Below are 15,493 nucleotides of genomic sequence, written 5' to 3' on the forward strand. Positions count from 1 at the left end.
AAAGAGCAATGGTATAAAAGATAAGAATTCACCATATGGAAAAACTCTGAAGAATGCAGCTCAGCTTATAAGGACTTTCTCTACTTGGAGCTTCTCTTTGGAATCTGTAACCAAAGAGAAGCTGCTAGGCAATAGACGGTGATAAACTTTAAGTCCTACTTGTCATCCCTTGATCGCACCCCTGGACTGCCTACACAAGGCAGTGTGCCCGGGACAATATTATCTCTAGGAAACAGATTTATAATTGAGGGGATGTTTGTATTTTAGACACAATGTTACTCCGAAGCATTCAACAATTGATACTTTCCTTCTATTCTTTTATTTTCTTAATTACCAAAGGGTACTGACTTCAATCCTCTTTTCCAAAAGGAGAGAGAGTCACACACAACTCATTCTTTGGCACGCTTGCCTTATTTCTGCTGCATTTAGAAGTGTTGCACAAGGGTGGGTAGGCTCACTCTGCACCTCTGGAGAGCTGCTCTTCAAATGGAACAAGATGGGAAGTGACAAAAACTTGTCACTGGGGCGGAACTGAATGCTCTGATTTATTATCTAGAGGAGCACCTAATCAAAAAGGAAGTCCCCGACCCTGAAATTGTATTTGTGGGAAAAATTGTAATTTGGGAAATTGTGTTTTTGAATTCTGGTTTTAAGAAGGATTTTATGTATAAAATAAGATTGAATTTTGATCAACAGCCGTTGACTGTTAATGAGATAGGAGGTGACTGGGCTATTGAATAATGGTTCAGCAATTCTGTCCACACTAAGATTCTTTCAGGAATTAGTACACTTTTGTGGTTTATAGGTCTAATCAATATATTTGAAGAAGGTGATACACGCTGCACCAATAAGGGAAAACATTTAGTCTAGCTGTATAAGGATATTTATTAGTTGGGGTAAAATCATAAGCTAGGGACAGATTGAGATGCACAAAGATGTATACAAAGTTCACTCAACTAAAGGCTATTTAATGTAGATTTTGTAGAACTGTGTAAATAACTGCTTCTAAATTACAATGCAGAAAAGTAAAGGACGAATATAAAATATAACCCAAGGGAAAGAGAGGAAAGAATCAGGATGAAAACATTTAAGGGCCAGGAGTTGCATGTGCTCCCTGAACTGCTGAGAAACGGGTGGCCACACATGCCCATCTTGAGAAAAATAAATACAGAACCAGCTGCTGTTCCAAAGTTAATTGCCTGCTGACAGTTTAATTTGAAACAACTTCAGAGAAGCCCCCACACTAGGTACTCTGGAAGTAGTAGGCCAGCAGATAGAACTTTTCAATTACCCCGCTAATATACCATATAAATGCTTCATTTTCATTCCCATCACACTAGGAAGAAATGCTTAAGTCACATTTCTTAAAACCACAATAAAACAACACTTTATATACATATATATATACTTATTTATTCCTCTGTAGAATGCCATAAAATGTTAATAATCCTTTCACATCTCCCATTGCAAAAGGATTTTTTTCCCACAAAATCTGTAGACATTTTAATTTTTCACCTCATTTGTGGCATTACAGATGCTACAGCAAAAGTAATGTTTCTCTTATAGCTTAGAAAACATAATGCCAGAAAGTAATTACGCACAAGCTATAGTTTATAGAGGTGCAGGAATCAAAACATATGGGCAGGGAAATGCTACAGAATTACAGTAAAGTAAGCTCCGCAGAGCATGGCATTTTAATAGACATATTCAGAAAGGAAAAAAGCAAAAACAAGTTAAATCTTTTGCTTTTAGCTAATCTATTTAAACTGTAATATGATGATGGTAAAGCGTCAAAATAAAATCCTCAACATCTTTATAAGATCAACAAGATACCAATGCAGAGAACCAAGACCCTTTCAAATTCTTCATGACGAAGTAGCTGCTATGAGTTTTAACATCACCAACTATTAATTGTGAGAGTGCTGAACTATGTGCTACAAATATTCTGCATGTTGGGTTTCAGTCCCTTCCTGTGCAGGGTGGCATTTAAGGCCACATTATGGGCAGGGGTGTTGAAACGGGCCCTACTGAATCTGGAGTGGCACCAAACCACCATGAAGCTATTTGAGATTTGTGAAGAAAACAGAAATGCAGGGTATATAAAATTTTAAAGGTTAAAATAATTGTGAATGAGAATAGAAGTTCAATAGAAACTTGAGGAAAAAAATCTATCTTGGAGAGAGCAAAAGAGGTTTTCTTACAGATGTATACACAAAGATATGACCATAAAGATGTTTATTGCAGCATCACTTCTGTTATAAATTGGAAACAACCCAAATGCTATCAATAGAGGACTGATTAAACAAATAATAATATAACTACACTAGAAAATTCTATATAGCAGTTTAAGAAAATAACGAAGTGGAAAGTGACATGGTAAAATTTTTAAAAATGTAAATGAAAAAGACAAGCTGGCATAAATATATATATATATACACACACACATATACATACATACTACATACACACACATATCCCCATTTATTCTAAATATTATTTGAATATACAACATATATATATATACGCATAGAAAGCAGACTAGGATGGACACTAAACCAATAGACTCTTAAAAATTGTTGTCTATGGAATAAAGACACCACATATTTCCGTACCACTAAAAAATATTTTCATGTGTTACTTGTATAACTCTCACATGACAAAAAGAGAGAAAAATCCACAGAGCAATCAACAGTACTTCAAGTAAAGGACGACAGGAGTAGGACTATGAGTGGAGGTAGAATGAAACAGTGTTTAATCATGTTTTTTTCCCGAACATTCTTGACTATTTCCTCCTTTCAGAAATAGTCAAAGAAAATTTCACTCAATTGTATGCTCATGTCTTGTAAAAACATCTTTATTGGTGCCATAGGATATAAGAAAGTCTTCCTGAAGGCCTTTATTAACTATGAAAATTTTTAGGATTTAAAAAAAAGTGCAGATAATATTGCAAAGCCCATTACTCAGCTTAAGCAATAAAGCAGTATAGATAAACTTTATGCTCCCTGTGGACCCTTCTCTGACCCATTCCACTGATAATCAATATCCTAAATTCACTATCTATCACTTCCATGCACCTTTTTGTACTTTTATTACATATATATGTAGCCATAAAAAAATACTCAATAAACAAATATTGTTTTTCTCCTTTGATAAAGGGAGTCTGCAAACTTTTTTTGTATCTGGATTCAGTAAACTTTTTCTATAAAGGGTGAGATAGTAAATATTTTCAGCTTTGAGGGCCATATGGTTTCTGTTGTAACTAGTCAACTTTGCTGTTATAATCTGTAGGCAGCCACTGACAATACGCAAACAAATGGGCATGGCTGAGTTCCTATAAAACTTTATTTGCAAAAACAGGTGGCAGGCCAGATGTGGCCCATTTGCTGAACTCCGCTTTATACACGATACCATACCTATCCTTCCACAACTTGCTTTTTATCATCCAAAATTACGTTTCTGAGGTTTATCTATGTTGTCACATACAGCTGTAGTTCCCTTAATCCAAACAGTGCTACTCTCAACATGCTTGTACATGGTTCCTTTGGCACATGTGAAAGAAGTTCTCAAGGGTATATAATACCTGCTGGTCGTAGGGTATGGGAATTTTCAGCTTTACCAGATATTGCTTAATTGCTCTCTAAATACGATATGTCAAATTATTCTCATACATACTTGTTATTGTCAATCTTTGAGATTCCTGTGGCAACTCAGTGGAAGTGAAATGGTATCTCATTATCATGTTAGTACACATTTTCATGGTATCTCATTACCATGTTAGCACACATCTTAATAGCAGCAAGGCAAAGAACCACCTTTTCAAATATTAGGTGGCTACTTGGGTTTCGTCTTTTGTGAGTTTCCTGACCATATTTCACTGAGTGATTTGTCTCTTTCTGATATGCAGTTTTTATTTATGTTGGACATTAACCTTTGTTGCCTATGTGCATTGGAGAGTCATGACTTGTCTTTTCACATGCTTCTGATGTCTTTGTGCACAAAAGTTTTAAATTTACACATAGTAAAATTAACCAATCTTTCCCTTTGTAGTTTGTACTTGTAGAGCCTTGTTTAAGAACTCATTCTCTACCCGAGAGTCATAAAGATATTCTTATGTATTTCTTCAAAATGTTTCTGTTTTACTTTGTCTTTAGATTCTACCTCATGTGATAAAATAAAGCAAATTCCATCAGGATTTTTAAAGATATGGGTAATCATTGCTCCTGCACCATTTGTTGGCATATCCACTTTCCCCACTGATCTGTAATGCCCCCTCTGTCATAGCACATGATACAGAACTGTAGGTAACCACCTCTGTCTGTTGTGGCCTCTATTCTGTTCCACTGACCTGTTCATCTGCTTGCTGACAAAACACTGTCTTAATTACTTTCAAGAGTCCACCTCTCTCTCTCGATCTTCAAAACTGCCTTGGTTATTTTTGCTCTTCCTTATAAATTTTAGAATCACTTTGTCAAGTTCAAAAATAATTCTTTGGTGATTTTTTACTGAAATTTCAGTGAATTTTAAGAATAGGTATTAAAGGAGGTTATAACAGATGGCTTTAAGAAGGCTTTAGGAAGACTAAGATTCAAATGATAATTTTTGAGAAACAGACATAGGGTTCTCTGTTTCGTTGCCTTCTTTTTTTCCTAGTGTAAATTATTTCCTTGTAGTAGGTAAAACATTCAAGATGAAGAAGCTGGTTTCTCAGCCCCCATAAGTCATTAGGATCTATTATTCAGAGTTGTAGGGTGGTAGAAAGAGCTTCTAATTTTCCATTCATGACATTGATTGCCGCAGGGCTTAATTTTCTTTATTATCTTTAGCTCCTTCTTTCCTCTCAATTAGTTTCCCAAACTTCCATTCCATAGTACATTTTCTAGATGTTATTAATAGCTGTGTTTGGGAAAGGAAGTTACAAACTCAAACAAGATTTTAAAATCCTGTACAGTAAACCTCTCACTTGCATTTTATAATGCAATTTAGTACATCAAAGACTCTTAGTGGAATCACAGTGAAGAAAGATATGTCTAATTTTCTTTTAACTCACCATTTCACAAACTTTTTTGTGCATGAATTTATTTCTTGCATACTGATTAATATCCTACAGAAGATTATTCCACAGGACATCAAGTTGGGGAATAGTGTATTTATACTAATAAGGAAAAGAAGAAAATTCAGACCTTTCTGACTTCCACATTGTCAATCAGCAATAAGCAAATTTTTTAAATGCCAACATCAAAACAAACTAATCAAAAAGTATCCAGCAAGCCTCTTAAAAATGCTTAAGGGTTGTTTTTTAGCTTGAAGTCTTGGTGTTGGCCTATATCTGATGAAACTTTTCCTTTAATTTGACAAGAGTTATGCTTTCCTTCTTATTTCAGCATCAAAACGAAAGAACAGGCAGACATCCCAGATTTATTCACCTCTCACTGTGAAAGCTATAGGAATGTTTGGCCTTATAAAAACACAAACAAAAGAAATGCATCTCTCCTATCCTTGCTGGGCTGTAAGCCCACCATTCTTGCTGCTGAGTGGCCTGAGGAGAACCAACAAACATACCGAAATTAAGTGACTTTTTGTTCATATTTTCTTCCTTCTGCTCTGTTGACACAGCAGGTATTAATCTGCTTGATGCATTGCTGGCCTGGTGGGGCAGCCCTGCTCAGCTGAGGATGACGGGAACAACAGGTCACTGCCAGTCTCGGCAGATGCCCTGGACAGAAAACAATGGCCTCTCCCGGAAAAACATTTCTCCTTTCTTATAGGGCATTACTCCTTGCTGTTGTTGTAGCAAACATATCAGTAACAGTCATGGGCGAGCTTTTGAGAGCCAGGCTCTTCCTAACCTTCAAGGGAAAAACACTGGCATTTCCCTTTCTCTCTTTGAACTTCATTTGGCATTTATTCAACAATCATTTCCTCATGCTCATTGTAGACCAGGCAGCATACTAAGTGCTAGGGTTGCCAAGACTAGTAGCACAGCCCTTGAGAACCAGATAGTTTAAATTAGAGGTTAAAGAATAAAATACTTTCTGAATACCCTCAAGAGTACCACAAGCATTGCCTGAAGTACAACTCTGAAGACTCGGACCCCAACTTTAGAGTAAACAGGCTCTCAGAGATTGGAAGTGTAAATCCGAAACAAGGGGCACTCCATGCTCCATGAAGCTGGAGGCTTTTTCTTGTTTTCTACTGTCTCCTGAGGCCAGATTAGGGCCTCTCAACAATACTGACTGGCTATTGACTAAGCAAGGTGTTGGAGGCATCGAGAATGATTTAGCCATGCATGAATCTTTTCTATTTTATTCCCAGCACTAGCTTGTCCAGCTTTCCCTCGACAGTGTTTCCTCGCAGAGTGGCCCATTCCATCTGTGACCAGCTATATCGGGAAATCCTTCCTCACGTGGTGCGGAAATCCACCCCCTACAGTCCACCCTCAGACGCACACTCTGCCCTCTGGGACTCCACGGAAAACACAAAACAGTGCCCTCCCCTGCTACTTTTTATTTCAAAAATTTTAAGTCTACAGAAAAGTTGAAGCAACAGTACAATTAATACCCCATACGCTTTTCATCTATTCACCAACTATTAATATTTTCAAATATTTTCTGAAAAAATATATCTTTTCCTGGTTTTTTCTCATGAAGCATTTGAGAGTATGTTGCAAACATAAGACTACATCACCCCTAAAACTTTGGCATCTATCTCCTAAGAATAAGGACATTTCCCCACAAAACAGCATTTGTATTGTACACCTAAAAAAAGGAAGATTAATAAAATATTATCAAAAGTAAAATTCATATTTAAATTTTCTTAATTATCACCCAAAGTGTTGTTTCTTTAATCTGGGATTTAAAAAATTCCAGATGAAAAACAATTCACATTCTCTTTTAACCTAGAATTTCTTGTAGCCTTTTTGTATTTTTCATGACATTATCTTTTTTGCAAAGTCTCCTACTACATAAGTGATAGCTACGTGCACTGCTAACGCATCATTGGAGGGCACAGACTATCAGGTTGTCTCACTAGTGATGATATACACACTGACCTCTTGACTAAGAATGTGATCACCAGGTCTCTTCAATGAAAAGGTACATTTTTCCCTTCATAATTAAAAACTTAAAAACACATTTTAAGACAGTGTGAATATCTTTCCTCCAACAACTTTTTACTTTTTTTTTTTTTTTTTGAGGAAGATTAGCCCTGAGCTAACTACTGCCAACCCTCCTCTTTTTGCTGAGGAAGACTGGCCCTGAGCCAACATCCGTGCCTATCTTCCTCCATTTTAGACGTGGGACGCCGCCCACCACAGCATGGCCTGCTAAGGGGTGCCATGTCTGCACCCGGGATCCGAACCGGCAAACCCCAGGCCACTGAGAAGTGGAACGTGTGAACTTAACTGCTGCGCCACTGGGCCAGCCCCCTCCAGCAACTTTTTACCCAAGTTTTAGGAGCCATTGATGATCCATTTCTGAATCAACTATATTACACCGAGAATCGCAAAATGGTGATATTCTGATTCTATGATTTATTCTACATGGATTAATTTTAAAAATCCAATGTATTAGAATCCACTATCATTTAAAATTTTTTTGATACTCAAATTGTCCCAGATTTGGCCAGTGGGGGCCTCTTGAAGCTGCCTCCTAGGCCTTTTTGATATGATCTCATTAGTTTAGCATTTCCTACCCTTCTGTCACCCCAGGAGTCCCAGGTGACCTGTACTTTCCTCCTGCCTAGACCTAGCATCAGCCATTCCTCCAAGGATGCCTGGCTTCTCTTAGTGGGGAATAGCATTTATGAGGAACAATTTTGCTAGTCTCTCCTACAGGGCAGCCCTCCAGGTGTCTGAAGCCAGTTATTTCTGTCCCATCCACCTCCCAAACTTCCACACCTCCGCTAAATCCACCCAATTCCTCACACAAGTGTTCCTGACTCAGTTTTGATTCCCACCCTCCTCTTCTCTTTCATATTCCCTGTTCCAAGTCAGCTGCTATCTTCTAGTCCAGTGGTTCCCAACCTGGCTACACATCAGAGTCACTAGGGGACTTCTTTAATAAACAGATTCCCAGGATCCACTCACTCCACTTATTGAATGAGACTCTCCGGGGAGGGGCATGGAACTCTTTTTTTTTTTTTTTTCTTTTAAGTGATATCAATATAGCCAGTCCATTGCATACTTCAATTTTTCAAGGTCTGGTGAACCCAGAATTGAATACAATATCAAAAGTATGGTCTAGAGCTATTACTTTTCTTATACTGGACATTATACTTCTTTCAATGTAATTAAATCAACGCTGACATTTTTTGGGAGATGGTGACAATGACATAAAAATTTTGACTCATGATGAATTTATGAAGAATTAACTCTTCAAGATTTTTTCAAACATATTGCTGTCACATCTCTTCTATCTCCTTATGTTCCATTGCTCTTTCAGATCTAAGTATAAGAGTTCACATTTGTTCCAATTAAAACTCATATTGCTTGATTCAGTCAAAACTTCAGTATGTCAAGGGTCTTATGCATCCTGATTTTATTATCCAAACTATTTTTTACCCTTCTTCTTCTTCTTTTTTTTTTTGGTAAGGAAGATTGGCCCTGAGCTAACATCTGTGCCAATCTTCCTCTATTTTGTATTTGGGACACCACCACAGCATAGCTTGATGAGCAGTGTATTACCCTTCCAACTTTATGTCATTCACAATTAAGCATGCTGTCAAAGTCCTCTCTCTTATGCTGTCTTTTTTCTTCTATTTTTTTAAGTATTAAAAAAATCAATCTTACAAACTTTTCTATGATTGTGATGGTGGTTACCATAACTATATGTTTGTCAAAAGTCAGAGAATCAGATACCAAAAAGAGTATATTTTAATGTAGGTGAATTATACCTGAAAAAAAACCAGCCTTACACTCCAAATACTCAGCTATATTTTTCTCCCAACTTAGGTCTCACTAACTTATTTTGATTGACAGTTTCTGCAAAATGTATTGGTATTCTAACTAAAGGAGTTTTCATAGATTTTGTATTTTTATTTGTTTGAGGTCAACACATTCTAGGGTCTGATATCTTGAAAGAGCATCAGGTTTGCTTTACTGCCAGTCAAACTAATGAATGCATTATCATCATTTTATCACTTCCCACAAAACAAAGTGCAAAGAAAGAGTGATGGAATGTGGAACAAGGAGAAAACAATATTAGAAAAATTACAATCCTTCACAGAACTGGGTTAAAAAAATTGAATATAGGCCTGTCATTCTTCTTCTTCTTCTTTTATTTTTGGTGAGGAAGATTGGCCTTGAGCTAACATTTGTTGCCAATCTTCCTCTTTTTGCTTGAGGAAGATTGCCACTGAGCTAACATCTGTGCCAATCTTCCTCTATTTTTTTGTATGTGGGAGGCCACCTCAACATGACTTGATGAGCAGTGTCTAGGTCTGCGCCCAGGATCTGAACCTGCGAACCCTGGGCCGCTGAAGTAGAGCACACAGGCTTAACCACTATGCCACCAGGCCAGCCCCAAGGCCTGTCATTCTTGCTTAGGAGTGGAAATTAGACAATTTTCCACCTATTAGTTTGACAAGGTTTTTTTGTTTTGTTTTGTTTTGTTTTGGGGAGGAAGATTTTCCCCAAGCTAAGATCCATTGCCAATCTTCCTCTTTTTTTGCTGAGGAAGATTAGCTCTGAGCTAACATCCACGCCTATCTTCCTCTATTTTGTATGTGGGATGCCACCACAGCATGGCTGATGAGTGGAGTAGGTCCACTCCCAGGATCTGAACCCGTAAACCTGGGCTCCAAAAGTGGAGTGCACAGAACTTTAACAACTCGGCCATAGGACTGGCCCCCTTGAAAAGGATTTTTAAAAATACTCTTCAGTGCTGGTGATGGTCTTGTGAAACATACTCTCAGACAGTGTGGGTGAGAGGCTTAAGTAATATAACTTTCCTGGCTATTTGAAACTATCTGACAAGAACTTAAAGAATTCAGTTAGAATACATACACACTGATAAAAAACCTAGAAGGAATTACATCAAATTTTCAGCAGTAGCCAGCCATCTCTAGCTGATGGAAGACAGGCTGTTCTGTTTTGTTTTTTTAATGCTTTGCATTTTAAAAAATGTTTTTAAAATTTCCATGATGAGCCTATGTTAGTTTTTTTCTTTTCTTTTCTTTTTTTTTTTTTTGCTGAGGAAGATTCACCCTGAGCTAACATCTGTTGCCAATCTTCCTTGTTTTGTATGTGAGCTGCCACCACATCATGGCCACTGATGAGTGGTGGGGGTCTGCACCTAGGAACCGAACCCAGGTCACCAAGGCAGAGTGCACCAAAGTTAACCACTAGACCACGGTGGCTGGCCCCCCATGTTAGTTTTTATAATTAGGAAAAATCAGGGGCCAGCCTGGTGGCATAATGGTTAAGTTCATGTGCTCTGCTTTGGTGGCCTGGGGTTCACCAGTTCAGATGCTGGGCATGGACCTACACACCGCTCATCAAGCCATGCCGAGGTGGCATCCCACACAGAAGAACTAGAAGGACTTACACCTAGGATACACAACTATGTACTTGGGGATTCAGGGAGGAAAAAAAAGAGTAAGTTTAGCAACAGATGTTAGCTCAGGGCCAATCTTCCTCACCAAAAAAAAATCAATACACATTTGTAAAAATACTGGTTAAACAAAGGGGAAGAAAATAAACCACAAAAGGAAAGAAATAGGGATAAAAATTTTTTTTGTAAAGATTTACCTGTTATTGATAGGAATTCTTAAAATAAAATATGTCTTCCAGGTAGCCAATAATTTTACAAAGACTTTTTGTTCACTGAATGAAGAATATTTCCCTTGTGAAGCTTCTCTGAATACCAGAGAAGATTCAAATTTACAATAACTCTAAAAGGGATACTTGCATTGCCTCCAAACAATATTTCCCAAACAAGAAGCTTTATAGAGAATTATTGAATACTGTAAATTCATACCTTGAAGAACGATGCTCTGGTTTATTTCGTTCGTTGCGATCTGTAAAGAAAGAAGACAGTTACATGTCAAGATGCACTTTAGAAGCCCTGGAAAAAAAGTTCTTAAATACCAGCTGGCATACCATTAGATTTCACAAACGGATGTTCAAGGGCTGCTGTGTCCACCCATGTATAAAGCGTTCCATCAGAGTTGAGAGCATTTGTCTAACAGAGGAGGTAGAAAGGATACCAAGAAGGACCAACATATAGAGTTTTCATGGTTTGTTAAAATCATGTATTTGAAAAATATATCATTGCATGTATTATTCCATTTTCTAAGATCTTTGCTGTTTTAAACACTCTGCTAAAACCAAAACAAATTTAGCTAAGGAAAGAAAGTAAGGAAACTGAAAAGCCACAAATTACTCAGCTCAAAAAAATCATTCCATGAATCATGGTTGGCAAAAGCTTCTAACAGGATGGGGAGGGGAAAAAAAATTAGCAGTCAGCTACAGCAACATCTGCAAAGACACTAAGACCAGTACAGCCTCATCCTTAACTCTCTATCACCCAGAACTTTCCAGAAGTTGGATTTCAATGTTTCACAGATAATTAGGTCTCATGTGCTATCGGTCAGTGGTTCTTAACCAGGGCGATTTCACCCCAGGGGACATTTGGCAACGTCTAAAGACATTTTTGGTTGTCACAACCAGGGAGGAAGGAGCTACTAGTGGGTAGAGACCAGGGATGTTGCTAAACATCCTACAACGCACCCTACAACAAAGAACTATCTCACCCCAAATGTCAACAGTGATGAGGTTGAGAGACCCTGCGATAGGGTAAGAGAGAACAGCATGGCTGCTGGAAGTTTTCCAAACCGCCTGTTTGGACTGCTAAAATGCTGTTAAGCAACCTCAAGACTATTACACACAACAGAAAGAACCATAAAATCTACAAGCTGTCTTTTTTGACTCTAATGATTTTTTTTCAGTCCTGCTTAAAAATAAATAAAGTAAAAAGGTCTCAGTGTTACGGAAAAACTAACCAAAAGCAATGTGTAGGCCACATTAAAATCCTATGCAATGACAAAAAAAACCCCTCCCATGCAATGTTATCAAAATATAGTTTTTAAAGTATCTTCTAAATTAATACTAACAAGATAGAACTTAATGGCAAAACAAAGATTAGATAAGAATTCTTTTTTTCCCTTAATTTTATTGCTGGTGGAGCAGCATAAAGATAATGAAAACATACTCTAAAACTTCTAAGAGAGAATTATGGAAGAAAAGGAATACAATTTACATAGTTAAATGTATATATCAATTCTTTCTGAATGGGTTTATAAAAAAAAGAAATGTTTTTTAAACCAAAGTGTTAGTACACAGGAAGACACTGTTCTTGAAAGACTAACAAGTAGGAAGATTCACAATAAAAAAATGTTTGCTTTTAGATAAAAATGCTCTCCAAAAGGCACAATGTTAATATGTTTCTGGTTCCAACTTCTCCACACAGTGACTTAGCGTTATTGCCGTTTTAAAACTTTTGTTTTAATTTATCTTGGTTTTACCCCTCCTTTAAATAAAAATCTTACGGTTTTTTACTTGTTGGGTATTAAAAATTTGAAGTCTTAGCATACAGTGCACATTAATCATTTTTTCAATCATTTCTCTTCAGCTTTTAGTATGCTAGTTTTGCTAACACAAGTAAAGTATAACGTCTCAAAGTAAAACTAGAAACTGGATGCAGACCAGCTGTGATATAACAAAGCAACGACTCTTACCTGTGGCTAAAGATGAGCTAAAAGTCTGCCCGTATTGCCATCTGATGTGGCTGTAATCCTAGTTTCGCATGTAATAGCATATTCTCGAGCAAAGCTTCCTAGTGGTATGACACACAGGAGGAGGGGAGAAACAGAGTCACAATGCATGTAAACAAGACTCAGCATCTGAGGGCTTCCCTCCAGGGCCTGTTCTCATTGGCAGATGTGCTATGACCAGTCTGCACAGCTGGAATGCAGCCACTCAGGAAGCGAATGGCTCATAGCTCTCCTTCATTCTTGGTTAAAACAGGAAATTCTACAGTCATTTTTATACTTTCTGCTCTAAGAAAATACAAATGCCTCCCCACAGTTCTTCTCTATTGAACTAATAATTAAAAACCAAGAAAATAACTTGATAATCTGTTGGAAGACATTTTATACCTTTCTTCCCGAACTCACTCTTAGCATTATATGTGTTATGTAAACATGCATACACAAGTGTTTATAATATGTTACTCCTAAGACCCATATATTTGATAATTTGAGGGTAAGGGTAAATTATCCATTACAATATTCCCCATCCTCCACCTCTTGACAATGGAAAACAAATTAAAACACATGTTCTTGGCTTCATCTTTTTTCTCAAAGTATACAAATAACTGGATTTCACATTTTGCCATAAGCCATCTTTTAGCTTGAATACATATAAATATGCAGCGTGTATATGTTGTGTATCGTACGTCTACACATATTTTTATATACTTATTTTAAGCAAAGTGATTTTCATCACAGCCAAGAATATTGTGCAATTGTCAAGAAATACATTAGTGGTAATGCTGAATTTCTGGCAAAATAATAAGGTTATTATTTTGGTCCAAAAGCCAGGACTGAACAAAACAAAGCACTGAGGGCAGATTCAAGATCTGGATCGTGCCAACAACAATAAAACATTTGGATAAAATAACCTAAAGGAAAATGAGAACAGATCTATAGCAAACATGGAAATTTCATCTTGACTGTATATAGTGCTTTAACATATGGACTTTATTTATTTCAAATCAAATATTTTTTGGCACATCCCCCCAAATTTTTTTTCAGTTTCTAATTTTAAATAATTTGGAGAGAATATACTTGCAAAGCCTTTCTGAACTTTTATATACTTAGAAATCATACAAATAACTTACTAGCCCAAAGTCTCACCATTTCTACCCAAAAAAAAAGAGTTATTAAAAATAAGAATGCCCTAACTCTACAATTTAGTTGGCAAATGCTGCACATTTGCTGTAGACAATGCACTAAACTTCAGGGGTCCAAGCAGAGCACGATGATTTAGGTCACTCAAAGATCAGCAGTACACTCTCAATGTGAAGGTCAGCACAGTTGGATGGCTATGTAAAAAGTCTGTTGGTTTTGGAGGTATATGTCACACACACACACACACACACACACACACACACACAGTGCGAGAGAGCGCTTGCCTTCCCTGCCTCTACTCACCCATGTCTCCTGGTTAATGAAGCTAATTGGGGAAATGGAAGAATACCTTGCAAGCAGACCAAAGGCAGAATGGTGCAAAGGGGGTTGATGGCTGCACGTGTGTAAATGTTGTGGGGAGATGGAAGGAGGCAATGGGAGAATTCATGGCACATCAAGGGGACTGAGAATCTGCAGAGTGGTAGGAAGTTACCATGGGTCAGTGACTCTGTATGAGAGCTCCAGATTACCCCAATTTTTTTGCCATGAAGATTCTGGTTCTAAGTAGTCTGGACATACATGATTCTAATGTTTATGGTATACCACTTATGTAGAAATGGGCCCTGCTCTGGCAGGGACAGCTTTTAGCGAATAGCCAGACAGATCCTACTGATGTGTAACCATTCAGGGTGATTCTTTTTTTTTGAGGAAGATTAGCCCTGAGCTAACTACTGCCAATCTTCCTCTTTTTGCTGAGGAAGACTGGCCCTCAGCTAACATCCATGCCCATCTTCCTCTACTTCATACATGGGACCCCTACCACAGCATGGCTTGCCAAGCAGTGCCATGTCCGCACCCAGAATCTGAACCAGTGAACACCGGGCCACCGAGAAGCGGAACGTGCGCACTTAACCGCTGCACCACTAGGCTGGCCCCTGGGTGATTCTGAATCTAATAATACAACAAACACTTTGAAATGAAGATGACAAAAATGCAAATGTCATCCTTTGCTTTGATTAAAACTAAGAAGAATGGCCAACTCAAACCTTATTAAAATACATTTAAGACATTCAGGCTTTGAGGATTTGGCTTTGATCACTTAACTGGAAAGAAAATCAAACCCATTGTGTAGGGACTTACACTACTAACTCAAGTTGACAGTGAAAGGTCCTAAATCATTCTTTGAAATTAGTGGGAAGACTCAGTCTACATGAATGAATACAGTAGTACCCCCTTATCCACGGGCATACATTCCAAGATCCCCAGTGGATACCTGAAATTATGGATAGTATCAAATCCTATATATATCCTATGTTTTTTCTTGTACGTACATACCTATGATACATACCTATGAATTAGCAACAATAACTAAGAATAACAACAGTAACTAATAATAAAACAATTATAGCAACATACTGTAATAAAAGTTACTATAGATTTTAGCAACCTAGCATATAATCTTTTTTCTTTCCTTATTAAGTTAAGAACTTTTACCTTTTCACTTAAAATAAGCACTTTATGGCTTCTCTTTGGCATATTCGAATTGCCAGCATCACTACTCTTGTGCTTTGGGGCCATTATGAAGTAA

The 15,493-nt window shown here is 37.5% G+C and overlaps 1 protein-coding gene across 15 annotated transcripts in view; it reads right to left on the reverse strand.

Annotated features, from left to right (window-relative positions):
• The window catches only part of SH3D19 (SH3 domain containing 19), a 161,389-nt gene that overhangs the window by 72,807 nt on the left and 73,089 nt on the right, over nucleotides 1–15,493 (reverse strand). For 10 of the 15 annotated variants that reach the window (XM_046655985.1, XM_046655984.1, XM_046655991.1 and 7 more), the window contains exon 2: nucleotides 10,974–11,013. In XM_046655985.1, coding sequence (XP_046511941.1) covers nucleotides 10,974–11,013 — 40 coding nt within the window. Of the gene's footprint in view, nucleotides 1–10,973; nucleotides 11,014–11,095; nucleotides 11,242–12,732; nucleotides 12,861–15,493 lie in introns of those variants that run through there. The other 5 variants (XM_046655996.1, XM_046655995.1, XM_046655992.1 and 2 more) reach the window with 3 other exon arrangements.

Source organism: Equus quagga, chromosome 3, assembly GCF_021613505.1.
Source record: "Equus quagga isolate Etosha38 chromosome 3, UCLA_HA_Equagga_1.0, whole genome shotgun sequence".
In the NCBI taxonomy this organism is placed as follows: domain Eukaryota; kingdom Metazoa; phylum Chordata; class Mammalia; order Perissodactyla; family Equidae; genus Equus; species Equus quagga.